Here is a 26,769-nt window from a genome sequence, read left to right on the forward strand (position 1 = left end):
CTCTGTTTCTTTCTTGCTTCTTAAGAACACATGCGAGTCTGATACTCATTTGAAAAATTGTCTTTCAAGATAAAATTGTTCTACAAAACTGAACCTTTTGAACTTTCTCCACTATCCTTATTTTGCATCTGTTCTGCTCATGAGACTGGTAAGTCCTTCCAGTAGTTAATTTGCATGACTATTCCTCTTGTTTTGTCTTCTGAAAATAACCTTATTTGAAAAACTAATTAAAATTTGGAGCATGCATCTTGAGAGCAGGAGATGATGTGTGTATTTTTAAAACTTGTAACAAAAATTTACTTGCATTTGCAAGTAAGTGTTGGTTAAATGCAGATCATAAATTGCATCAGTTTGCATGAGCTAGGTCAGTTTCTAGACCATTTTCGTACATGTTTCTGTGTGCTAACTGTCTAAGAGTGAGGAACCCATTTACATGAAAATGTAATCTCTGTGCTAGGTCAGTGTTAGTGTACCACACAGCAGCAAATGCCATCTCACTTTTCTATTGCTTGCAGTTGTGATTCTCTGCTGCATGCCAGTAGTTCAAGTACTGCAGAACTTCTTCTAAGGAGCCCTGGCAAAATAGTCACAACAGTTGAAATTCAGATTTTCTGAATGCTGTAGTTGTACAAATTCCTAAATCCTAAGCCCCTCTACCCTTTTGTTTCAGTAAAGTGGTGTATTCTGGGCGTTCTGGTAAGCAGGTGCTGTGTGTTGCCTGGAAGTCCAGAGGGGTGTGTGTGCACCAGCAGGTGTCTGTGGGTGTGCATGTGCCTGCCTTGCTCAGCTCCACCCTCTGACAGCTCCTGTGGGAGCCCATCCTTTCTTCCTGTTGTTTCAGTGACATGTGTCAGAGAAAGAGTTCCTTGGCTGTGGTGGTACCAGACTTTAGAGATACCTGAATGGGCTCCATGTTCAGTCTGCCTGGCTTGAGAAGACATGGTGAATTTTCAGGAAGTGGCTTTGCAGCTACTTCAGGACTTGGAGTAAATTGGCAGCAGCAACCATGGCAGCACTGTCTCTGCTGCTTTAGTGGATAGGTTTGTGTACTGAACAGGGGGGACGTGGTAGAAAGGAATGACTTCTTAAGAGGTGACTTCACATAAGTGACTAACCTTGCTTGGGACAAAGCATAGCTAAAATGTGGAAAAAATAAGTAGCTGAATGTTTGTGGAGCTGCTGCACTCAACTCTTCATGGGGCAGTAATTGCTGACAGTTGTGTTGCAGACCTCCTGCCTTTTTGGAACGAATTGGACAGAACTAGATAAATTTTCTGCTTCAGTGGTGATGCTGGATTCATTTTAAAAGCAAAAGCTTGAAAATGCTCTAAGAGGTGCAATATGGATAGGTTTGATTTGTAACTTGTTATTGAGGTGGTTCTAATATCTTTAGAACCACATTTTTAAATGGAAAAACGAACAAAAATGGAATAGTTTCTTAAGTTTTATTTAAAAAATAAGGTTTTCCTGACACTGCTAAACTTGTCTCTTGTATTAACTTCCTCTTTTCCTCACAGAAAAGGCAGCTGGGCAGATCAGTATAGAGTGGTGATGCAATGTCTGTATGTTCAAGCAAGAGATTGTTCCATTCTCTGTCCTGTACCACAGAATGTTCTTTTTATGTAAAAATTAACTCTGGAGTTAGAATTAATTCTCTTCAGGTAGGTAATCCCTCTCCACAGCTCAATTAAAATAACAAGGTTAAACAGCTGTGTGGTGCCAAATACTGTATTTAGGGGACTGTGCAAAAGCAGTTTTCTAATTGAAATTTGATCTCAGCTTCTGTGTTTGGCTTTTCTAAAATAAGCAGCTGCAGATACTTAGTGTAAAATAGTGAGCAGGTACCAGGAATGCAGATGTAACCCATGACACTTTAATGAGTGCACACTAATGAGACTGCAGACATCATGCATTATGTCAGATGTTCTTGTTAATATCCCTATTGTAAATCATCATGATGTGTTCTGATCGTTGTGAAGAGGACAGTGAGACTGAACTTATGATGAGTGTGTAATCTTTTCTTTTAAGGCATGTCAGCCCTTTCTTACATTTGCCATCTCAAATTTATTTTTGTTATCTTAAAATACTTGTAATGAAGCTTTGACATCTCTTACCCTAGAATTTTGGGCTTATCTTCAGAGTAAAAATCTGTTTCTTGAGGGTTTTGTTTTGTTTTTTCAACTAGAGAAATTTTGCTTCTTGCTAACATGTATTTTCTGTAAGATCTCCTTAAGTTACTTTTAGTGTGGAATTTTTCTTAGTGAATTTGCTCAGAAGTGAAATGGCTTAGTGCTTTTCTTGAAAATCTAAGGGAGCTGTGTAAGAATAGGAGGAAAGTAATTCATATTTGTGCTGCAGCAGCAAAAAAATGAAAGGGTTTGCTGTGAGTTATTTGCTCTGAAATATATATGGCAGAAACTTCCTCCTAGGCAGTTGCATATTTTAAGGGTTTACTTTCAGTTCTGGAATTTCAAGTAATGGATTTATCAGGACCCTGTGGTGTTGTCCTGATTTATTACAAAGCACTATAGCAATTGAACCAGAGAACATTCCATAGTTCTTTTTTGGTTTGGGCTTTTTTTTTTGTTTGGTTTTTTTGTGTGTTTTTATTTTGTTTTTGTTTGTGTGTTTGTTTTTCCTTAGGTTTTCTCAGAATAGGTACAAATTAGGTGGCATCTCTTCTGTTCCTTCCATGCCATCCTGTCATATATTACCTTTGGTGTGTTTCAGAATGGGGCAGATTAGGGTTTAATGGTGTGTGTCCTCAGTCAAAGCAAGAATAGGTTGTAACTTACTATTCTACTTCTGATTGTGCTGATAATGTTAAGCCTTTGGGGGATTTTGACACTTTTTGGAGTCTGTAAAGAGTGTGGATGCCAACCAAACTTTGAGACTTAGGCCCAGGCAAAGGGAGGAACAGGACAGTACAGAATTAAAATTATATATTGACCATGCCTGCTACTTTCAGTTCAATATATATATATAATATATATATATTTGAAATTAAAAGTGAACTGAAAATCCATGGCATAGTTCAAAGGGAGGAAGAGATGCCTGGTGCCCTAGAATGTAGGGATAGAGAAGAGTGAGCTGAACAAGTGCTGTGCCATCTGCTAGATAAGCTGTAGAACAGATTATTTATTATGACACTGCCTGTAAAGGGAAAGTAGATAGTTGGATTGTGGAATTGAATTGAGAGGAAGTGTGTGAGATGGGCTTTTCAGATTTAGTTCATCTTACGCAGGCAGTTGCAGCAGAGAGCTGTTACAATTTATCATTCCAATTCATCTTTATTTTGCTCTGTGGGTAAAGACCTACTGCTGTTCTTAAAATCCCTCAGAGGAGACTGAAGGAATTGTTGCTTGTATACACGTGTTCTAGCAACCTCTAACGTGGATAGAGACAAAATTGCCTTTAATTTTTGTGTTATTGCAGTGCTAATGAAGTGTGGTGAAAGCCTTTTACTTGCAAAAGGGTTTGAATATGCACAGAGCTGTCAGAGAGATGTGCCTCCTTACAGGGCTCTTCCAGTGGCCCTGATGCTAAAGTTCTTGATTTCTCTGAAGATGGTTTGGAGTCTGGAATTTGATTGCTTCTGAAGTAGTAACAAGCTGAAAAAAAACCTTTTGTAAGAGCAGCCAGTCTCTCTTGCATTGTGTATCCTATTAACAGTAGATGTTGCTTTTTCTGTCATGCTCTCTTTTTTATTCTTAGATACATTTTAGAACTTGCTTGATATTTCTCCATTTTAAATGGAGTAATATATATATATATATATATATGCACAGATTAATCTCTTGTCTGTTTGTCTTTATATTTTATTTACCAGGTAGCTGTCTCAAATGATGATACAGATCCATCCTCTCTGGCTGTAGTTACCTTACAATCTCTGCATAGCTGAAGGGGGTTTGGAGAAGTACAGTTACTGCTTAACTTTGGCATCAGTTGTAATTGACTTGCATGATTTCTGTACATAAACAGTTTGTTCTTTTAATATGATAATCTATTCTTGGTTTGATTTTCAAGGTAACTGTACCCTTGTGATACAGAAACACGTGATAATTTGTATAAATATATGCATATTTAAGGATGACAGTGCATACTGTTAACCTTGTAATGTATTTCAGCACACTTTGATATTATAACCTCAATTGTTCTTCACATATGAAACTATCTCTTGTATTCCAGCAGTGTTATCTCTGTGGGTATAGCTATTGTATTGTTCATGGCATCTGACACAAAGTGACCAGGAAAAACAACTTTTAAATGTCTAGGTTGTCCCTTTGCAGACATGGATTCAGCTCTTCTAGAATGCTTCTAGAGCTTCTTGTAGAAGCTCAGTATAGTTATATTTCCCAAAGTATCACACTTTTATGTAAGAAACAGTCTGTACTTGATGGCCAACACAGAGGGCATTAAGGTGGTAACTGTAAGGAAAAGCAGTAATGTCAGAATGGAGGCATCTGTGATTTGAAGGTGTTGAAGCTGCCTGCTAGGCAACAATGCATGCCTGGTGGAGCTGCCTGCAGTAACAAAAATGTTTTTGTCTTAGTTGGTTTTCTTTTTCTTTTAAATGAGGGAGCAAAAAAATGATAGTTTCCAGAAAAACCTGCCCTGAGGTGAGTAAGTAATGGAACTAACCTGGACATATTTGAATATGTGATAACTGGACAGTAGGACAAAAGAAAATTTCTTACTTTAATAATGCAGGCATGCCATGGGGGTAGAATATCTGTGCTCTTGGAGGAACTGAGTGCTATCAAAAGCATGAAGTCTGGTCTGTACTGTGTGTCCAGTTTGGAAAAAAGTAGTTGTGGTGTGAAGATGCATGTCTGGCAAATTGCTTTAAAACAATTTTGATTAAAAACTAACAATGTCAGTAAACCTAATCTCATTTTCAGTGATTTTACATATAGCTTTATAACTGTTGCTACAGTGTTTAAGCTAGTAAATATTAGACATTTCAGAGAGACTTTAGAATTAATGTATTTTGATAGCTGCTTTTAAGCTTATTTAGAAAAATAATCTTTTGTGAATGTAGATCAAATACAGTAAAAGGGTACTATGTCTCCAAAGTTTTTGTGATTTTTGGTAGTAATGTGTTGTAACAGGTGGGTAAAGAATGTTTGTGCAGCAAGAGGTTTAGTGTCTCAGTCTTTTTTTTTAAAGAGTGAGGCTGAATGATCTCCAGGAATGCTAAAAGAGGGCATCTGATTTTAGAAAGTTGGAAAATAAGCTTCTATTTTATCTACTAAAAGTTATAATTTAACAAAGTCCATTGCCTGGTATAGTGATAGTACTGCATGATGTACCTTTTGAAGCTGGGAAACAGTGTCTGTCAGCACAATCACAAGAGGAGTTGGAATATATGATTAGGATACGTAAGGTTAGCAAATGTTCATCCTTCTTTTTATTAATAAAACCTTTTTTTTTAGGAATTTGTTTACCAGGAAGCAGAGTGCAAGATTTGAAAAACAAAATGATGTGCGATGGAAGTTGTTTGGAAAAGTACCTCTTGGAGAAAACTTACAGAAAGACCCAAAGAAAATGCAAAAGGTATTTGTTGAATTCTGTGTTAAGATTAATGGTGAATGAAGAAGCCAGTTAAGTTTATGATCTGTATATAGGACTGTGCAGCCTGTTTGTTTTGAGTTGCACACAGTTTACCAGAAAAGGCTCTTTGTTGAAATTTTACTTGTGTTACAACAGTGCTGTTCAGGAGAATGTGTTCTACTTGGTCATTACCCTGAGTATGTGAAGCATGAAGAGCCCTCCTTAGTGTGTCATAAGAGAATAAAAAACCTAAGTGAAACTCACTTTTTCCCAACATTGTTGAAAGCAACATTTCAGAGAACTGGTTCTACTACAGATGACCCCAAGCTCTTGGCTAGTGAATCAAATGATTTGCCTTTCCAGTGGGGAAAATCTTGTGAAACCCAGCTATGTGGTCAGTAGTTCATGAGCTGCTCTTTCAGTGATGAGAAAACATGATCTGTCCATTTGTCTGACATGATCAGGGATTTTTGGATTGTATGTAGTCTTTTTATGTGTTTGGAGCTTTTTCTGTATTTCAGTTATCACTTCCTTGTTAAAATGACTGTGGGAATAGTAATGTTTGCATGGAAAGAGACCATGTAGTAAAACTTCAAAAGCAGCTGCTATGTGAAATGCAAATGCTGATTTGAAGGATTGTGCTGCTTAATTCAGGGTAAAGTATTCTAGAAATCCACGTCATGTGACTGTTCTTAGCTGTAGTTAGGCTGGTAAGGTGAAATTGAGGCAGCTTTTTGAACTTGTCTCTGTACTCAACCATTCAGACTTTATCTATAGCTTGTCTTGGCACAATTAATGGTTCTGAAGTGTTCACCAAAGATTTTTGATGACAAAACTGAAGAGGCTTAATAAGTGCAGTACTCTGACATTTAGCAGTGTATTTTATTGTAGTGCCTGTTCTTTAATAAGTGAGTAAATAATTTGTTACTATTTTGTGGTTGTTGCTGGTACTGTGACTATTTTTCCTTTGCATACAAACTATTTTAAATTGCAGCTTTGAATGGTTGTATTAAATTTGTTATGAAACAGTCACTATTAAATTTTATGAATTTTTATGTGATATGGCATCCAACCATTAGTGAGTTTCTGGCAAAATTGCAGTCTAAAACAATTGTCTCCAGTGTCTCTTGGGTAACAATAACTAATCCTTCCTAAATGATTTGATGCTTTTTTGAAGTTGTTTTTGACATGTAGGCTTGGAGTCAGGAGTAGTGCTGTAAGTCTCTAATTGAGCCTCACCAGCATCTAAAAGCATAGCCTGATTTAGGTGATCCCTCACCAAAATAATAGTCAGACAGGCTTTTTGAGCTCATGAGCCTTTTCTCAAGCCCTGTAAAAACTCTTCTGACAGCACTCACTTATTCAACAAGTGTATATTCAACATAACATCACACTGTATTTTGACAATGTAGGAATTAAAATCACTGCAGCTAAGATGTTGCTTATCCTGTTTTTAATGCTGAAAATACAAGTGAGTTTTAGTCTTCTGATGAAGAAGCAATATTGGTCTATGCTCAGGCTGGGTTGCTTTACTGGGTCACTGAAAACTTTTATATAGTTTTTATCTAGTTAAATGTTTTAAAACTTAGAGGCTGTCAGAATGAGTAATCTTGGAGAAGCTGGAAGTGCATTTGCAATGGAGGTTTGCATTATTAATTTTTTATATCAGTTCTCTGCAGGAATTCTACTTGAGCAGAACTGGTTATGCCAGTTGCTTTTGCAATTGATGTTTGAAAATGTTTGTACTAAGTTAGATGACAGCAACTGACCAAGAATTACCACCAAAATTAAATTCTCTCCTAGTAGACTGTAGAACTGAGCTAGGCTTTGCAGCCACTGTTTCTTTTAGAAACTCCTTTCAAACTTGGCAAGCACAGAAGTACATGTAAATACCATTTATTTGCAACAACTTCTCTCCCCGTAGTTTTGTTAGTGAATACTCTTCAAAAGAAATTCCTTTAAAAATTCAAGAAGAGGTAACCACTGTATCATGTGGTTGTCTCTCTCATGTGATCTGTCTTCAAAGAACTTTATTGCTTGTGGCCAGTCAAGATTTTGTGTATTAAAAGAGTAAGGCCAGAGGAACAAGGAAAGCCAGATTTTGACTATATCCCAGAGACATGTTACAGCTTTCTTCGCTATTTTTTAAAATAGTGTATTTACTTTAATTTTCTTTTCTATAGTAGCAAAACCCATTTTTAATCAAGTTTAGAGGTTTTTTTCCTGTCCAAGTGTGCTTTGACCCTATGAGGATTGTACAATTCAGCTTTCACTATATGAATTCCAATAAGAGCTCAATGGAATATCTTAATTTTTTAAAGTATCAATATTGATAAAATTCAGCACGTGTAACACTTGAGACCTTTCAATAACAATCTTTACTCAAAAATTCATAATATTAATAATATTTTATGATCTTATTTGCTGACATTTTATGTTGGAATATTTTAAGAATTTAATAATTAAAAATAACCATGATTTTTGACTTGTGGATTGTAATTTTCCCAAACGTTTTTCTGTAATGATTAGGATATGGCTATATATGAAGGGTCAACATTCCAGACAATTAAAATCAGTTGTAATGAAGAGGCTCACTCTGCAGCACATGCTAAAGTGAAAATGAGATCTTGAAACAGGAAAATGATTTACTTTGTTCACAGGTGATGCCATATTATGGGATGAACAGTAAAGCTTATAACATTACTGTAGGAAAAACTTCATAAGTTGAGTTGGGTTAATTATAATTCAATTCAGTTTTCACTTGATTTAAGCTATAATCCTAGTTGATGAAGTAAAGTGATTTTTATCAAAGTCTATTATCAAGGAAGAGGCTGGTCCCTGACAATACTGTTTAGGGTTCACAGATACCAGGGTAAAAGTGGCAAAAATAAAAGAAAAGTGATACTATGACCACAACTTGGCAACATGAAACACTTCAATAATAATGAAAGTAAATGTGGGACAAGGCCCAAAAATCCGAATACAGTGACCAAGGGGACAAGGTTCTCTTTAGGAGTCAGTGGTCAGAGATACAGAGAGTCCAGGGTATAAATATGGGGCAAGAGAGGGGTGAAGTTGAGGTTAGGGTCCAGTGGGTATAGGGGAGAGTGGTGCAGGGGTGGAGTAAGGGAAGGTAGGGTCCAATGGGGTAGGTTGAGTGGAACACTGCAGCAATTGAGGGCCAATGGGGATACAAGGAAGGGAGAACATTCTAGGAACTGGGAGTGGTGATAATTACCTGGGAAATGAGGATTAGGAATATGCTTGAGATATTAACATAGGCAATCCCATAACTCTTTGGAACCTTTCTTTCTAGGGTCACGACTTCTTAGACAAATGCCCCCAAGGTTTGGGGCTGGGGTATAATTCTTCTTTGGTGATGGATGTCTGACCTGGAATACTGGTCAGGCTGACTCCTACAGTCTATTTTCTGGCTTGGATCTGTTAGATGGAAAAGAGTTTCAAAGCAAGAAATATGGAAAGAATTTATTACAGGTCATGCTTTAGGCAGACAGTGATAAAATCTCCCATTATAAAGAGTGTGTTTTGTCCAGGTTAAAAAAAGAGCCAAGTCCCCAGAGCGCTGCTGCGTGGAGGTTCTCGTGCAGCTCCATGTGCCGAGCAGTGCGGCTGGAGGTGTGCAGTGTGGGGAGCTGCTGCCTCATGTTCCACATCCACACATCTGCAGCCTCTGCTGGCTAAAAATACACACCCAGCTTTTCTGAGCGTTTGCCTGAGCTGTGCTTTAGTGCATTCACGTGGCCCATTCGGGGCCTTTGGAAGGGAAGTGGTTGGTTCAGGCTGGCTGCTGGTTCTGGCAGGAGCTAGAGCTACAGCTTTGCATAGAGCACTGTCTTGGGTTTGTACTGAGTTTGTCTTTGGGTAGCCTGGGTAAGTCATTGTGACTGGTGGCTGTAGCTGCCAATAGGGTGAGTGTTTGCACATAAATTTCATTGCTGCTTTGAAGCTAGAAACCATGTAGTGCATTTTTTGTGTTCTACATGAGAAGTCCAGGGATGTAAATGAGTCACTTCCCGTGCTCTCTACTGTTGGGTTCATTTCTATTTGTCAGCCTTCAGAAAGGCAGGATTTAGAGTGGCAGAGTTCCTTTTTTTAACAAGAAGCAAGTGCAGTGTAAGAAGGTATAGCTACTGTGGTTACTCTAACCTATGTCTATTATTGTTACATTTCTGGAAATAAAAGTGCAACTAACTTCCTCAGTAATTATAACCCAAAACTTGCAACTTGCCTTAATGCACTGCTCTTTAGTGTCTTTCCTTCTGATCCAGTTATAAATACCTTTATTTTATTGTAATCATAGATAAAGGGCATCCAACTCTTGTGAAGGTAAATAAAAATAAAAGAAACCTATTATATCAGTGATGATGTCCTGAAAAGTCCTCTTTTTCTCCAACAAGAGCAGTACTGAATAGATCATTCAATTCCAGTAGGCTGTATTAATCTACAAAGAGTGTTGCCCTTGTCCTGTCTTGAAAATCATCTGCCTCAAACAAAAATACTATCATATTTAAAGAGATAAAGCAGAAGTAGTACGTTCCATTCACAGTAAATGAAAGGGTGATTTAATATGTCAGGATGATTGTTCCTGAGTATTTTAATAATAAAAGCATTTAATATGACCCAGTCAGGTATCATGATCTAGTGCAGTGTAGCTGACAAAGTGCTGTCTTTGATGCTGTTAGAACTTCTTCCCATACGTTAACAACACGTGAAAGTACAGAATATGTTACAAGCATCAGACAAACAGAAGAGAGTAAAATTTGAGTGTTGGTTTAAATAGCTATGACAAGCTACAACATGTTTTTGAAAAGAAGTGAAAGATTTTTTTTTTCCTACTTTTCCAGATTTAAAGCTTTTGTTTTAGCTTTCTCACTCTTCTGGAATGCCTAGTAAATTGTGGGGATCAAAAGCCCTGGAAGCTGGAGGGATCCTGGAGAGGAATTAGGAAATGTCACTGCCTGATGCACAGCCTACAATTACACAGCTCCAGGAACACCTGGAAACCAAAGCCTCACCTTTCCTTGCTGAGCTGCAGCGGTGGATTAGACCAGGGATTTTTTTTAATGTCTTTACTTTGTGCCTTTACATAATTTCATATTCAATTTTTAAGCTTTGTCAAGGCTTCTTTTGTCCGTTCCCTAATTCCTACTGCCTTTAATGTGTCTCAGCTCACGCATCCTCCTGGCCCAGCCTATCCCATCCCCAGGTCTGTTGGAGGATTAGTGTCTGCTTTCAGCAGTAAAGATACTAAATAGAAGTATAAGCTTGGTGAATTGGTACTGCAGTTACAATGTCAGCTGCTGTCTGTGCTGCAAGGTCTGTTCCAGTTGCAGATGTAGGTTTGGGGGAAGTGCAGTGACTTTGAAGTTGTTCTCTTTATCACAATAGGCACAGTTACTTTGTAGCCCGAGTTGATACTTAGCATTAACTGGAATATAAATGCTGATAGCACAAGATTATTTTTAAATTCAGGAAGCCTCAAATTCATGGAAAAATGATTGCCTTTTGGGTATCAAGTACACAAGCCTTTCTAACCCCAAAATTTCAAAGCCAGAGATTGTAACTTTTCAGGACAGCTGATACATCAGTGGAAATTTGTTCTTATTTGTGTTAAATAAGAATCCATCATGCAACTGGTATTTGTGTGTCTTCCAGTGCTAATAGAAAGACACACACTTACTTTGTGTAGTCAGTAAGCTTTTTTCCATGTAGTAGCCTTCCACTGGAAACACAGAGGAGGCTTTCAGATTCCCCCCCTCCCCTCATGGGTTTTTAAATTAAGATAAATGTCTGTAGAGAGCAAACCTGGAAATAATGCCATGTGGCTTTGGCTGTTGCATTGCACAAACACTTGGCAAAGCATTGCTGTGAAACAAGGCTGGCAGTAAATTTTTCAAAGCAGGTGTGTAGCCCCTAAATATTGTGGTAGAACTGCCTATTCTAACTGGATACTGAAACATTTCCATTGCTGACATGTAAAATTGAGAAAGCTTTGCTAGACTTCATTTTGATAATTGTGTTTTAAGCAGAAGCAAGCTCCCAAGAAACTTGACCCAAAGGTTTTTTTTGTCTGTCTTCCAGTTTATACATCTCCAACTTCATCTAAAATTAAAGAATGGAGGTAGATACAGGTTTTGAAAGGCTAACTCTTGCCATGCTCGCTAGCAACAACAAACAAAGCTGATGTTTTTTAGCTCTGCAAAATGAATGGAGGTACTGTGTGTTACTGGAAACCCTGAAGATATGGATGTAAGGATTTTGAAAAGCCAGACTGGTGCTTTTTCCTGAAGTGTCTTTCTGAAGGAAGACTAGCTAATTTTATGTTCTCATTATCCTTCTCTCTCTGAGGACTACTGGTCCTATTTTTTGCCTTGATTTTACTACGAATTTGTCATGCCTGTTACTACTTTCACCTAATTTTCTTGTGCTCTATTGAGAAGTTGTCACTTGAGCATGACAAAGTTCAGTGGAAACAGCTTCATGAATATTAAAGCTTAAAAATAGTAATCAATTTAAGCTACACTATGAAGCTATGTTGCCCTCCTTCATATATCATATTTCTAAAAATCTACAATTTCTTCTTGTCAAGACTGAAGTTATCGCAACTTTGTTGCGAAGATGATTGTATTCAAGAGTATTTATGTTTTGATATATATTTTTTTGTAAAATTAAACAAAGAATGCACAAGGGTCTGGACAAGATATGAGAGAGAACATGACGCATGCTATCAGTATGAGTACAAAAGAAGCTTTTATTAAGTATGAAAGAAATTGGCACTGGTAATGGCTTTAAAGGTAATTTCAGGGATCAGAGAAGCAACCATGGGTGGAAAAAACCACTCAGAGGTTTTAATGCAGTAGACTTATTTCCTTACATTTCTGTAATTTCCAAGGGCAGACAAGCATCAAACTTGAAGGGGTTGGAGAGCCTTAAAGATTTCCAAGTCTTGATGAGGGAGCAGAAGGAAAATTATCAAAGAGACTTGAAAACAGGGGAGCAGTAGAATATGGTTAAAATCATCAAGTGAAGTACCTTTCCCTACACTGCTTTGGTGTATGTGCTGGAGTCATGGAGCTAGATACAAATGTGCACAGACTTACCTGCAAAGACAGCTGTTTGCAAACCAAAACAGTGACTGTGCCGTGGGGGGACTCTGAACAGCATAAAATACAAGTTGTTGTGCATTGCAAAGTAGGTGGCATTCCTGGCTGAATAGTACAAGTATTGGTATTTGCAACTGATTTGAGAACTTGCAAGATAAAATGTGATATTCCTGTGAATTCTTTCCTGTCTATATACTGGAGTTAACCTGGATTTTTGGCCGTTTCAGAGTGGTGTCGACATCAGGTTGATGTGGCATGGAGAATCCTTTTATTTTAGTGTCTCTCTCAGAATAAGGGGGGCATGATCTGAGTTTTAACAAGATCTTTAGCCACAGTAAGAGTGTTATTTGAGACTAAATAGGAAAGGTAAGTTTTCTTCTGCAACATAAGCACTAATGTGAAATGTCAGAAGAAAAAATTGCTGAGAGATTATTTGGAAGGGTATGAGGCTGAAACTATACAGATAATTAAGGTGGAGAGATCAGTGAGCAGGCATACTGATTAAGTAAAGTTGTATTTTCACATGAAGTTTATATCCAGTGGAATTCCAGTACCTGGAAGTAATGTTGATGGGATATGCTGAAAGCAGGTGTTTATAGCATTTTATTCTGGCAGATGCTCACAAGAAAATAGCAGTAAAATAAAACAACCATTTAGCTTGTATTCGCTTGCTCAGACATTTCCCAGATGCTTGTCCTGTTGGAGGCCTTTCTTGCAGATGTTTCCATTTGATTAACAGATGTGCAGATTAAATTGTGTCCTTTGCAGTGTTCTAAGCAGGAGGGGTTGTTTTTTTGTTGTTACTGTGACTCATGTTGGAGTCACTTGTAACAGTATACTGCACAACCTGATTGAATATCCCACTTTTGACAGTAAAAAGCTGTCCTTAAGCAATATGGTTCATGATATGCTTTGTCTCTGAGTACTTCAAATATTTTCTTGCCTTTTTTTTAATGAAGCATGTCACTCTGTATAACCAATACCCACTTAAATTATTTACATATAGCACAAACGAAATGTGAACCCTGAGGATGAGAACCATCTGATACACAGCACATTGAATGATCAGAGGCAACAGACTTTGAAACAGGAAACTGTTGTTCTTTCTTGGAAGAGCTAGCCTGGCCTTGTCTATGCTTAGGTTTTGAGTGTTCCTTATCTAATGCCTCAGTTGCTCAAAATATGATGTTATAAAAATATGTATATGGAAAAATTGTTAAAATAGTCCAGTGGCTGGAGCACAGGACTGCAAAACAGAGCATGTGACTTCTTACTCTTTTGCTTTATTTCTAACTTTCTGTAAGATGTGTGGATGATTTTATTCATTTAACTTTAATGTGATTGTGTGGGATCACATCAGTTGCCAGCCCAGGTTCTGTATCCCCTGTAATCTGAAAGGAAAAGTAGATGCTTCCCAAGGGAAAAGAGGCAAATTTCAGAGCACTTGAAATGATGCCTATGAGTAGTGTGAGGTTTTCCTCACAGCCTAGCCATAGTGTCTTAATCTTCTAGATTGCTTAGGCGTTCCTAATATGTAAAGTATGGAACAGGAGAATACTGTGGTACTAAAGATGACAGGTGTCCTGGTGGAAGAGAAAACTTAACACATATGTTATTACAGTGACGTTCTGTCATGTCATTGCTGTCTTCTGCTCAGGTATCCTTTCTTTAATGTAAGAGGATTAAACATATATGTATACACATACAGAGAGAGGTGTGTAAAGCAAGTAGGGCTGATGGTTCTTGAACCACTAATTATTTGTAGAGCTTGGCAGATTACTAAAGTGGACAAGTTAAGTGTGCAATTCTGATTTCTCAGGTTGTTAGATCAGTAACTATTAAATTAATTGTATTTCAGAATAGCTCTGTACAGGTTTTAAAATTATATTAAAAGTTTCCAAAGAAGTTGTTTGAAAGTGTAATATCTGAACTCAGAAGTATGTTTTCTCTGTAAAGTTTTGAAGGATAGTCTCATAATCTGGTCTTTGAGGTTTCAGTCTTAAGTTCTCCTCAGATTCTCTTTGATTACTGTATATATAAGGGTCTTCATTAAAATTATTACTTTATGGCTTGTGAAGAATCAGATCTTAGTTTCCCAACCCAAAGATCATCACAAATTTCACTATCTGGTAGTCCTGCTGTGTGTTCTTTCCTTCCCTTTTCCTTTCACGTTTACATTGCCCCACAGTAGGCATTGCAGAGTAACCAAACTAATGGAACAGAACAAAAGGTGTGGTTTTGGTGTTATCATTTCCCCAGTTCAGCATATTGAAAGTCACATGGCTGTGTAATAGTGGCACAGAAATGGTGTGAGGGGCCAGAAGGGGGCTGGGGGGCAGTGAAGTGCTGGGTGTGAACCAGCTGAAATTGTCTGGTACACTATTTCATTTAGAAAAGGTAAGAGATTTCAGATGGATGTGCATTAGACAGTCATGAAACAATGGAAGGGAATGTTGAAGCACTGCTTACACTGCTTACCGCTGGATAGTGCTAAGACTTAAAAACTAGGGGAAAAAATGTTTGTTTGTTTGTTTTTTTGCTTGTGCAATTCTGGTCCAGTTCTTATTCTATATGCTGAGTGAGGCCAGTGGAAAAAATAAGATGCAGTTAAATCTTGCACATAACCTGTTTAAGTAGTCTCAGGTACTTTTGTAAATGCAGCAACCTAAAAATAGTGACTGCTGCCAACTGTAACATGTGGCCAGCTGTGGTTTGAGTTGCAGGGAGCACTTCACTTTTCACCCCACAGTATCTTCCTGTGTCACCATGCATCCCTCTTTCCCAGTCAGCACTTTGCAGAAGAGCTGCAATGTCATTCTATTTTCAGTGTGAAAGCACAGACAGCTACTGCAGGAATACCAGTGCCCACCCTAGGGTGCTCATCTGCAGGAGCTGCTTTTTGCCTGTGCTAATAGCTATAACTTTCCATGAATCATTTTTTGATATTTATATCTTCATTTCAGATAGTTAATGCGATAAAGCATTAGCACTGCAGCCTGTAGTGTTTTGCATGAACTGTGTCGACTTGTGCTCTGACATGAGATGTTTGAATGGCAGGTGTCTGTAACAATTGGCGGTGGTGGGAATGAAGCCGAGATACTTTTGAACAGTGAGTTGTTCTGTATTTGGCATCATATTGCTGCATCTCTGAAGTAGATGTGAAGTCACCTGTTAAAAACAATAGCTGATATATAACCTAGCAATTCTGAGAAAATTAGTTAACTTCTGCAAAGCCACCATTTGAAAGCAGAATATTTAAGTGATTGGTTATTTTCGGATCAGTCCTTGCTAATCATTTTGGAATTGAGGATCAGAGTTTGATAAAGATCATGAGCAATTCACCCTGGCAGCTGCAAATCACAGTTGGTGATATTTAAGAATATGAAATCCTTAGAGAAGAGCTGAGAAAATGGCAACAATTGCAGCTCAATAGATTATATTTTTCATTTTATATTTTAAAATATTAAGTCTACCAAAGATGGAGCATCAGCAACTTGGTGTCTCCACTGAGTTAAATAATAGAACCTTTGGACAAAGGAAAAATTAAAGTTGATATTCTATCTGGATTGAGGCAAAATATTTAGCAAGAGGTAATGTGGAAGTTGTCTGAACTGTAGGAGAGATTTATATATCTATCTCTTAGAGCTGTCAGAGGTGGACAAAGCATGAGCGGTACTGAAAAGATGCCTATACTACAGGAAGTATTTGAGCGCAGCACTGCTGCAGTCCCTTCGGCACTGATGTAGGGGTTGATGAGTTTTAGCTGTTCCTGCACTTCGGACAGGTACCGAGGCTGTCTCAGCAAGGCACAGCAGCGGGACTCGGTACAAGCAAACGCCTGGCTTGGAGCCAGGGACGCGGCAGTTGGGAAACAGTGGAGAGACATGAGAGTGTTTGAGGAACGCAGCCGAATCCTAAACCAGCACCCGTAATGCTGAGCTGACAGACTGCGGCTAACGCAGACGAGCTCGTGCGAGGTTTGTGTTGCCCGTCACGGAGCCGGATCCGCACCGGGCAGAGCAGGGCAGGGCTGCCGGGGCGGCCCGGGAGGCGGGACACGTGTGCCAGGCGGAGCCGTGCGTGCCCAGGCAGCGCTGGGCGAGGCGGAGAGAAGCGATGGTGTGCGGCGGCTCCGCGGGTGATTAGCGCGGCTGGCGGGGCGGGGCGGCGCGGCCGGACCCACCCGCGGGAGGCGGCCCGGGCGGGGCGGGCGGGCGGCCCGCGAGGCCGTGCGGGCCCGGGCGGCGGGAGCCAGGCCCGCGCTGCGGGGCGGGCAATGGGGCTCCGGCGCCGCCGCCCGTGAGGGACCGCAGCGTTCATGGTGAGCGGGGCGGCTGCGGGATCGGGGGCCGGGTTAGGCGGGGTGGACGGGCGGGCACTTGATCGCGTGTCGGTGAACCCGGCCTCGTCCGCTTCTCAGTCGCCTCACCGAGTCCGGGGGAGAACCAGCTAACCGGGAAGAGGATTCTCTTTGTGCGAGGCGAGACTCTGCCGGGATGGAAGGCGGCGGCACAGCCCTGCCGGGTGCTCGGGGTAGCGGAGCATGGGGGCTGCAGGCTGGAACCCCGGCTGTGCCGGCCATCCCTCCTGCCCTGCGCCCGCGGAGCCTGGCGTCTGCCGCTCCGGCACCCAGCATGAATATTTCATATTCGGCTTTGTCGGAAACTGGCTGCCTTTAAACATGCAGGGCCAAAACAAGGTGACCTTGATAGAGCAGTTTGTGTTATGATAGAGCAGTTTGTGTTATTGTGCGTTCGGTTCTGCTGTGCTGCTGGTGCCTGGGGAGGCTCGGGGCGTGTGGCAAGTCACACAGCGCTCTGCCGGGTGGAGCAGTTGGTCTTTCAGCGCTTGCCCTGTGTTCTAGAGGGTTATTTGCGTCTCTCGGTAGAGATTGTTGAGGATCTCTTTGTAGGTTGGCTTCTCTTTCTTGAAGAATTGCAGAGGATCACCACAGTCAGAGCTTCTTGCATCTTAACTGTAAAGCCGGCAGGTTCCACCCAGAATTAAACTTGGTTTCGGGAGGCGTGTTTCTGTGGGCTTTCTTTGTTTGGTTTGAATTATTTAAATCAGTGCTTTAATCTACAGCACGCTCTTATAGAACATCTTCAAACCCTAGTACAGCTCTTGTGAACAGCCAAAGGTGAAACCTGGAAGAAAGCCTAAATGATCCCAGTGATAAGGTTATATTTTAAATCATAAACGCTCAGCTCGTACTAAGTTGATCCAAAAATTAACTTGCAACCATATCGGATTAGTAACCCGTAATTGCAGCATAGCATTTAAACAGATCCTGAATTATTTGTGCCTGTGAGAGATTCGAGTCTGGTTTAAAAGAAAAAGCTTAAAATGAGCTATTGTGTAGCTCAGCCTAATGCAGTATGCCTGTATGTGCAAATACTTGTATTTGCTCAGTCAGCAGATCTCTTAATATGAGTTTGTGGAGGCTTCAGTGTGCTTCATTGCTGTATCATATGTTGTGCTCTGAAATTGCATTCTCTTCTCACTGGAGTAAAAGATAATTTTAATGAGCTTTTTGTTTTCTGTGGATATTGGGGCATTTGGTTTTTGTAGGGTTTTTTGGGGGGATCTGGCGTGCGAGGTTTTGTTTGGTTGGGTTTTTTAATTTTCCCTGATTAGCAACTAGTCTTGTAGATAATATCCCCAGAGGACATTTCTGTTCTTTTTTAGCTCCCACTGAAAAGGATGAAATTGCTACAAAGGAATCATACTTGTAATCTGATCAAATGTGCCACTCCCATTTTTGTGCTGGTCTGGCTTTTTTGCTGTCGGGTAGTGCTGAGTAGAGCACCAGTGAATACTTGCTGAAATGCAGGGTGGGCTTTGGCTCTTTTGAGAGGTTTGCATAATTGTGCTGATACTGTAACTAGCTGTCCATATTTAGAAATAAAGCATTTTCTTCACCAAGAAATTCTTGTAAGGAGATGTGTAGTGCTGCTCTGGAGGGTTTTGTGCTTAGCTGAAAGGGATTTCTAAATCAATTTGGGTGTACAGAAAAAAACTCTCATTGCAGCCCACTGTGTACATTCTTTTCTCACTTTCCAAAAGCAGTTTTACTCTCCAGTTGGCTTTCAGTGAAAAAAGACCCTGAATATAATTTTCATAAGTCAAAATTAAGCAGCTTTTCTGGAAGTTTTACTATAATAAACGTTGGGTACTTATGTTTTAATGTCAAATTCTGAGATGCTTTAGGGCGTAAGAGAGGTTAATATTTGACTATGTTAATTTATCCTTACTCATTAAAGAATCAGTCTCCTAATAGAAACTGGGAGAAGGAAAAGCCATTTGCTTCATTGCTATCAGCACAGCGGATTTACTCCGCACTTACACACTGGTCACTCTCAGTCCTTTGCTGATGCGAGTCACCAGTGTAAGACTACTGCCTATGCATTCTGAATATGCTCTCAACACCTTTTTTACAGCATTTTTTTTCCTTTTTTTTTTTTTTCTGGAGGTCTTTTTTAGTGAATGGTTTTGTCAGCATGAGCACTGTCCCGTTACTTGACAAAGCTGAGTACTAGTCTGTAGTTTAAACGCATTTTCTTTGGTTATTTTCCTTGTTTTCAAACTGATGTCATGCATAGCAGTATTAGCTGGTATTAATGAGCCAGACATTCCAGATTCATGACCATGTTTCCCATTACAGCAATGCAGTCATCATAGGATTGATTGTTGAGCCAATGCCCAGTTATTAGACAAGGAAAAATAGGAATTTTCTGTGTCATGGGGGCTGCACAGACCTGTGCCCATGAGTTCCACAGAAGCAGTTTGAACTTGAATTGAACTGTACAACACAGAGTAGAAGACCAAGGCTGTGTTGGTCCACATTCATTGCATCATATCTTGTTTTCATTCATCCCCTTTTTTAAGGTGTGATTGGAGATGGAAGGGATGGATCCATTTTAATTGTTGAATGAACCTCATTGTGTTGGAAACATTGTATTTATTGCCCAAGGAAGTTTTGATGAAATGGAGAGCTTAGATTGAGAGAAAGAAAGCAATACTATCTGAGGAACTTTTTGTGCTAGCAGGAAAAGGTCTATGGCTGGAGCACTCTTCATAGTGCTCATTGACAGTGTACATTTGTGTTTTTCTAAATTCAATTTCAGTGGAAAAGATATAAAAAAAACTGTGCATGAAAGCCTTTGAGTTTTGGAAGTGGCAAGAATAATTTTAAAGTTGAATGTAGAAGTAACTATACCGTGGATGTAATTTTTCCATAGGACTGTTTGACTATGTTTGTTGTTTGTGTATCACTGATACTTTGCATTCTTAATGTTTGCTGTAATACTTAAAGCACTGAAGTAGATGGAAGTTGTGTAAAGGTAGTTTTATCCCATTAGGTCATGGTTTTAGTATACTTTTTTTTTAAACCAGTGTTTGTAGGAAAAGTAAAGATAAAATGGTACCTGAATGCCAAGTCCTCTCCTATAGATCAGGGTGATGCTGCAATTAAGGGTAGAAGCACCTCAGAGAGGCTAACTCTCCTCTCAGGACAGAGTCTACTTAAACCAGGTTCTCAGGGCTCATCCACCTGAGCTTTGAATGCTTTCAGGGTCAATTCTGTCACATCTCAGGCAACTTGTCCCAGTGCTCACCTGCCCTCCCTACAAAGCCTTTTCCTCTGGAGGCTGAGCAAGCCTGGTTCTCTTGGCCTCTCTTCATGAGGCACTTGCTCCCCACCCTGACATCTCGATGCCTCTTTGCTAGTCTTGCTCCAGTGTGTGTCAGTGTCTGATTACAGACACAGGTTAGCATGTTATGCACTGTTGTGATTTAGGATTGTGCAAGGCATTGTACCAAGGGTGGACTTTCTGTCTAACACTGATTTTTAACCTTTTTTCTCTCCCCGTTGTTAAGCTGTTGCCTGTTAAGCAGCTTGCATAGGAGAAATCTTACAATGAGATTTTTAAGACATGGACCTTTTGGTCATTTTTTACTTAAATTTCAAAACTGTGTAAGTGAAAAAAAGTTTAAATAGGTCTTATTTTTGTACCTCAGATAGTGTCTGCTGTTTGTAAGCACCTTTTTAGTAACACTTTGTAAAAGCAGGCTGTCAGCCAGAGGAACTTAAGATGTTTATGCAAATAGAAAAAATGGAAAAACCCATGAAGACTCACTCCTGAAGTTAAATTTTGTCATAAATTTTGTTTTCAGTGTTGATGTTGCTCTAGTTGCAAAGCTTAAAAGAGACTGCAGTAGGGCTGAGATGTGAAGGCATGATCTTGAAGCCTTTTGTAGATCCCTTCTTAAATTCTCAAGTGCATCGTCTTGGTGCTCTCCACTCTTGTAAGCTTCCCTGTCTTTTTCTTCTCTAGGAATATGAAGAAAAAACTGGACGAGCTCAGAGACCACTCTCTCCTAAACAGAATGTGAGGAAGAATCTTGATTTTGAACCACTCTCCACTACAGCACTAATTTTAGAGGATCGACCAGCGTAAGTTTTGGAAGTGCCACAGTGAAGGTCTCTTTAAAATTAACCTGGCAAAGATTTTCTAAATCAGTATATTTACTTCAATAACTAACTTCAATAGATTATTTAAAATCTAAAGTAGATTTTTTTCCCAGACTAGTGAATGTGAAATTGGGTTGATTATGAGAAAAATTATTCAAACATAAGGAATTTTATTTTATAATAAAAGCAATGGCTTTTTGCGAAGGGAGTTAATTAGGATAGCAGAGCTTTAGTTTTCAGTAATTCTACCTCCTAAACATGATTAAGGGATTTTTACTTTCCGTGAGAGAACCTAAGCATAAAAACAAAGCTGATATATGCTGAAGAAATGGAGAAGCAAGAATAGTGTCCTGTTTACACAGAGACCACACCTCCATAAATAATGAAACAGTGTAGTGATTGCTCTGCAGTGAGTTCAGCATCACATCTTAAGGGTTGTCAAGCACTTGATGAGTTGTTTCATACCTTTTACTGCAAGGAGATTTTTGCATATGCAGACTGACTCTAAAGTGATTTGCCAGCAACTGCTTTACCATGTTTTTCTCCTGAATTACATGAATTCAGTCATGCTTAGTCAGTTTCTGATTATGAATGTGATCTGGCTTTATGGGTATGACATCTGCGTTTTCAGTATAGCTCTGCATTGGTGTGAAGAACTGGCATAACATAGATCTGTGTTTTCATCAAAAACTTGGATGAAAAATTCTCACATCAAAGTCGTCTCTGTGTAGGGTTACTTAAGTAACTTTCTGGTTTGTCTGATGAAATGTGTGAACAAGGCATTGGGAGATATAGAAAAATGTAAAACTGATTATTTGTTATAGCAGGCTTTGTTTTGTACAACTGTAAACAAAACATACTAGCTTGTCTGTTGTATTTAAAACTTGTTAAAAAAATCTCTTTTTTGTAGGATAATCTGAGTAGTACAATGTTCGTATAGATGGAATTAGTGTTACATTCCAGGAAAATGTTCAGATTTTGCTTTCTTTCCTACTGTTGGTAGAGTGAGGAACTTCTAGTAGAGAGGTATTTTTAAAATTGAAGACAATTGAAACATCACTTCTTTTGTCTAATGGGAGAATTGCTCTTGACAGCAGTGCTGTCATCTGACTCTCACTAAGGAATATTTTTAAATTGTTTACCTCCAGTTTGCATACAATTTTTTTTATGTTTACTTATTAGGCTTTGAGTAATTTCTTTAAGGCTTCAGACAGAAAAGTGGAGTGAGATTTTTTTTTTTTTTTCAAAATACCTGCCCTCATTTATAGGGCTTAGGTCAGACTTCATAGTAAGAAATCAATAAATGTTCCATAGTGCCTCTAGCTTCAACTGGAAAAAGTATTACAGTAGTTTCACGAATACAAGCCGCACGGATTATAAGCCGCACCCCCGGTGCCTCGACAATGTTGCTGTCTTTGTCAATAGATAAGCCGCACCCCGAATATTAGCCGCACTTTCGTTCGTCGCGAGAATCCGTGCGCAGCTTTCACAAATTGGCCAATTAGTAACAGGATCGCGGCATAGCGGGCTTTACTGGCTCGGGGCGGGGCCAGGAAGGCTCGGCCCGCTCATGGTTGCCGACGGGGCCGGGTGGCCCAGCTCAGCGCCACGGCTCGGCGGGGCTGGCCGGGTGGTGCTGCCGCCGCCGCCGGGCTCGCTGGCCCCCCTCTCCCGTCAGCACCGCCCCGCTGCCGCGTTCGCTCGCCCGGCTGGCAGGGCTGCTGCCGCCGGGCTCGCCGCCCGCCCCGCTGCCGCTTTCGCTCGCCCTGCGCCGCGCCTCGCGAGCGCCGCGCCTCGCGAGCGCCGCGCCCGCCCCGCGGCGCCGGCGCTTCGCTCGCGGCGGCGGCGCTTCCGCGAGCGGCGGCGCTTCGCTCGCGGCGGCGGCGCTTCGCTCGCGGCGGCGGCGCTTCCGCGAGCGGCGGCGGCGCTTCGCTCGCGGCGGCGGCGCTTCGCTCGCGGCGGCGGCAATTCCGCGAGCGGCGGCGGCGCTTCGCGAGCGGCGGCGGCGCTTCCGCGAGCGGCGGCGGCGCTTCGCGAGCGGCGGCGGCGCTTCCGCGAGCGGCGGCGGCGCTTCGCGAGCGGCGGCGGCGCTTCCGCGAGCGGCGGCGCTTCGCTCGCGGCGGCGGCGCTTCCGCTCGCGGCGGCGGCGCTTCGCGAGCGGCGACGGCGCTTCCGCGAGCGGCGGCGGCGCTTCTCTCGCGGCGGCGGCGCTTCGCTCGCGGCGGCGGCGCTTCCGCTCGCGGCGGCGGCGCTTCGCGAGCGGCGACGGCGCTTCCGCGAGCGGCGGCGCTTCGCTCGCGGCGGCGGCGCTTCGCTCGCGGCGGCGGCGCTTCCGTGAGCGGCGGCGGCGCTTCGCTCGCGGCGGCGGCGCTTCCGGGAGCGGCGGCGGCGCTTCGCTCGCGGCGGCGGCGCTTCCGCGAGCGGCGGCGGCGCTTCGCGAGCGGCGACGGCGCTTCCGCGAGCGGCGGCGCTTCGCTCGCGGCGGCGGCGCTTCCGTGAGCGGCGGCGGCGCTTCGCTCGCGGCGGCGGCGCTTCGCTCGCGGCGGCGGCAATTCCGCGAGCGGCGGCGGCGCTTCGCTCGCGGCGGCGGCGCTTCCGCGAGCGGCGGCGGCGCTTCGCGAGCGGCGGCGGCGCTTCCGCGAGCGGCGGCGCTTCCGCTCGCGGCGGCGGCGCTTCGCTCGCCGCGGCGGCGCTTCCGCGAGCGGCGGCGCTTCCGTGAGCGGCGGCGGCGCTTCGCTCGCGGCGGCGGCGCTTCCGGGAGCGGCGGCGGCGCTTCGCGAGCGGCGGCGGCGCTTCGCGAGCGGCGGCGGCGCTTTGCTCGCGGCGGCGGCGCTTCGCGAGCGCCGCTTTCGCTCGCCCCGCCGGCAGGGCTGCCGCCGCCGCCACCAGGCTCGCCGGCCGCCCCCTCCCGTCTGCACCGCCGCCGCGTTTCCTCGCCCTGGCCGGCACTGCAGGCCCCCGCACCGCCGGGCTCCCCCACGCTGCTGGCCCCGATTCTGCTGGGCTTCCCCCGCTGCCAGGCAGCCCCACCCGCCGGCCTTCCTGCTTCTGCCATGCTCCCCTGCACTGCTAGCCCCAGTTCTCCCAGGCTCCCCCGCCCTGCTGGCCCGGTCTCTGCCGCCCCCCTGCCCCGCCCTGCTGGCTCAGGCTCTGCCGCCCGCCCCCACACTGCTGGCCCCGCCTCTGCCAGGCTTTCCCACCTCTGCCGGGGCCGGCCGGGCTCCAGCTTGGCTTGGGGCTGCCGCGGGCTCTCACTTCCGTGTTGGCAGCTTTTAGAATTTTGTTAATAGATTAGCCGCCCCGGAATATTAGCCGCACTTCCGGGTTTCCACCAAATTTTTGGTCAAATTGGTGCGGCTTGTATTCGTGAAATTACTGTAGTTGAATGTATAATAGATACTAATGGATACTAAACATCATCTCACATGTATGTTGATGATGTTAAGACATAAGGCAAATAATTTGAGTGATAGAATTCAAGTTAGCAAAACTTGAATTATTTAATCTCATTTTCCTTTCTAAACTTCCCCTAAATTAAATAATTTCTAAAGACTTGGATTTAAAAAAAGATACAGATGGATTTACCAAAGTGAAACTGGAAAGAGAGTAGATTGGTCTCTGTGGTTAACAAACCAACATTTCACCAATGTGAAAATTTACTTTTGTTTTTCTAGTAACAATCTTGATTTGGAAAAATACTCATAGGCCAGTATCATGTCATTATGTGTACATTGCAGGCACTGTGATTGCATAAATAATAATGCATGCTAACTATTAATGGTGTTGGGGGCTGTCAGCTGCCTGATGTGTTCCTTACAGGAACATGAAAGTGAATTTTTGCTTAGCTTTTCTATTAACCAAAGACATAAACTGTTCTAGGAATAAAATACAGTGTTCTACAATACAGAAGAACAAAATAGTTAGTCATTTCCTGTTTTGATGTTTTGCTGATCCTGTAGTTGTAAGAGATACATATGGTTATGTTATTTGCAAATATGATTAGCTGAAAAGTCACGTGAATGCATGCATTTGTATGGCAGAGTCTCAATCACAAATGAAAATATTTTGTTAGTATTAATAAGTGGAGAAAAAGTGAAGATAACTCCAGTGCCACTTGTTGCTCTAGAAGAGAGGGAAAGGAGTTAAGTCTTTAGAATAGAAATGGGATTTCAGAGAGCAGAGGGAAAAGGCTGGATTGGGGAGTCATTATGTGTGGGTAAAGAAAGTTGTGGATGTAACTGTTAGACAGGGTGAACAGTAAGAAAGAGTACAGTCCTGTATCTTACCAGTTCAAATCAAAAATGGCCAGCTTTGTATATACCAGTATATTCTCTTTAGGAAGATCAGCCTGTCGGTTCAGTTGGTTTAATAATAAAAATGCTGAAATTACCAAATGTAAGGAAATTACTCAGCGTATTTTATGTATAAACGTAGTCATAGCTGGTCAGTGTTCTTCCCTTCTGCTGACTCTGGCAAAAAAAAAGATTCTTTCCAAGGATCTGTTGTTCTGCACTTTGACTGGTTATTTTGACAAGAAGCAGAGTGTGCTTTTCGTTTAGAAACATCTAGAATTTTATTTAGACAGTCATGCCAACTGTAAATATTATTTTTTTTTAGGAATCTTCCTGCAAAACCAGCAGAGGAAGCTCAGAAACACAGGCAACAGTACGAAGAAATGGTGGTTCAAGCAAAAAAAAGAGGTGATGGAATTTCTTGTCTTCAGAGGTGAAAAGTATAGGGGTATTTCTAAGCCTGGAATGTACTTGTGTCAGCCTGTTGTTCTGTGATGTGAGGGATCTGTGCCTCCTCTCAAAGAAACATCACTCCCAAGAGGAGCAAAAGTAGTTTTGTTGATAAGCCCAGCCCCAAGCTGGAAAGAAAATGGTCTTAGAATCCAGCAGGAAATAATTTTTTAACCTTAAATGAGTAGCGTCTATTTGTGGGTTTAAAAACGTAGTAATATATTGAAGTAGATTGTTGGTCAAATTAATGAAGACTGGACTTAAGACTGCAGGATATCTGTCTGTTTGATGCTGGAAACTTGTTCAGGCTGTAGTACATAAACACAATTTTCCACATTGGAAAATGTATGCAGTTATGTTCATTTGATAATCTCTTACTTAAAATTTACAGCTTTCTCAGGGATTTGCTCATAATTTCTTGCCTGATGTTTTTCATACAAGTGTCTTAGTAACACTTACCATGAACACGAGGTAGAGGGTGATGGTAGTGGTTTCTTTTGGCTGATGTTTTTGACCATCTGTGTTTCCTAATTAAAAACAAGCTTTGCAGTAACAGGAGATTCAGACTTAGGTTTTACATCCAGTGGGAACTGCTGGAAATATATTTTTTCCAGCTGACCAGACTCTTGTATGGAACAGTGAAAAGGGATATGAACACAGGACTTACTTGCATTCTGCAGCTGACAGTCTAATAGAAGTATCCTCTTGTGATTTTGAACATCATACACCTAAGTTTTAACTTCATGTGACTCCTGTTGCAACTGCTGTATGTGTAGTCTAAAGGAGTTCCCCTGGTCTTTCTGTGCATGTAGGGTGGGTGGGTTGGGGAAAATGGGGTGATTGTTAGGTGATGGACCAGGTCCTTGTGCTGTCTTCA

At 41.8% G+C, this 26,769-nt stretch overlaps 1 protein-coding gene across 4 annotated transcripts in view; it reads left to right on the forward strand.

The window, feature by feature from the left end:
- The window catches only part of TBC1D14 (TBC1 domain family member 14), a 70,522-nt gene that overhangs the window by 19,335 nt on the left and 24,418 nt on the right, over positions 1-26,769 (forward strand). For 2 of the 4 annotated variants that reach the window (XM_033060270.1, XM_033060269.1), the window contains exons 3-5: positions 5,436-5,556; positions 21,014-21,132; positions 25,768-25,850. In XM_033060270.1, the coding sequence (XP_032916161.1) occupies positions 5,436-5,556; positions 21,014-21,132; positions 25,768-25,850 (323 nt within the window). Of the gene's footprint in view, positions 1-5,435; positions 5,557-16,774; positions 16,816-16,893; positions 16,999-21,013; positions 21,133-25,767; positions 25,851-26,769 lie in introns of those variants that run through there. The other 2 variants (XM_033060273.1, XM_033060272.1) reach the window with 2 other exon arrangements.

Source organism: Catharus ustulatus, chromosome 5 (assembly GCF_009819885.2).
Source record: "Catharus ustulatus isolate bCatUst1 chromosome 5, bCatUst1.pri.v2, whole genome shotgun sequence".
Classification (NCBI taxonomy): Eukaryota; Metazoa; Chordata; class Aves; order Passeriformes; family Turdidae; genus Catharus; species Catharus ustulatus.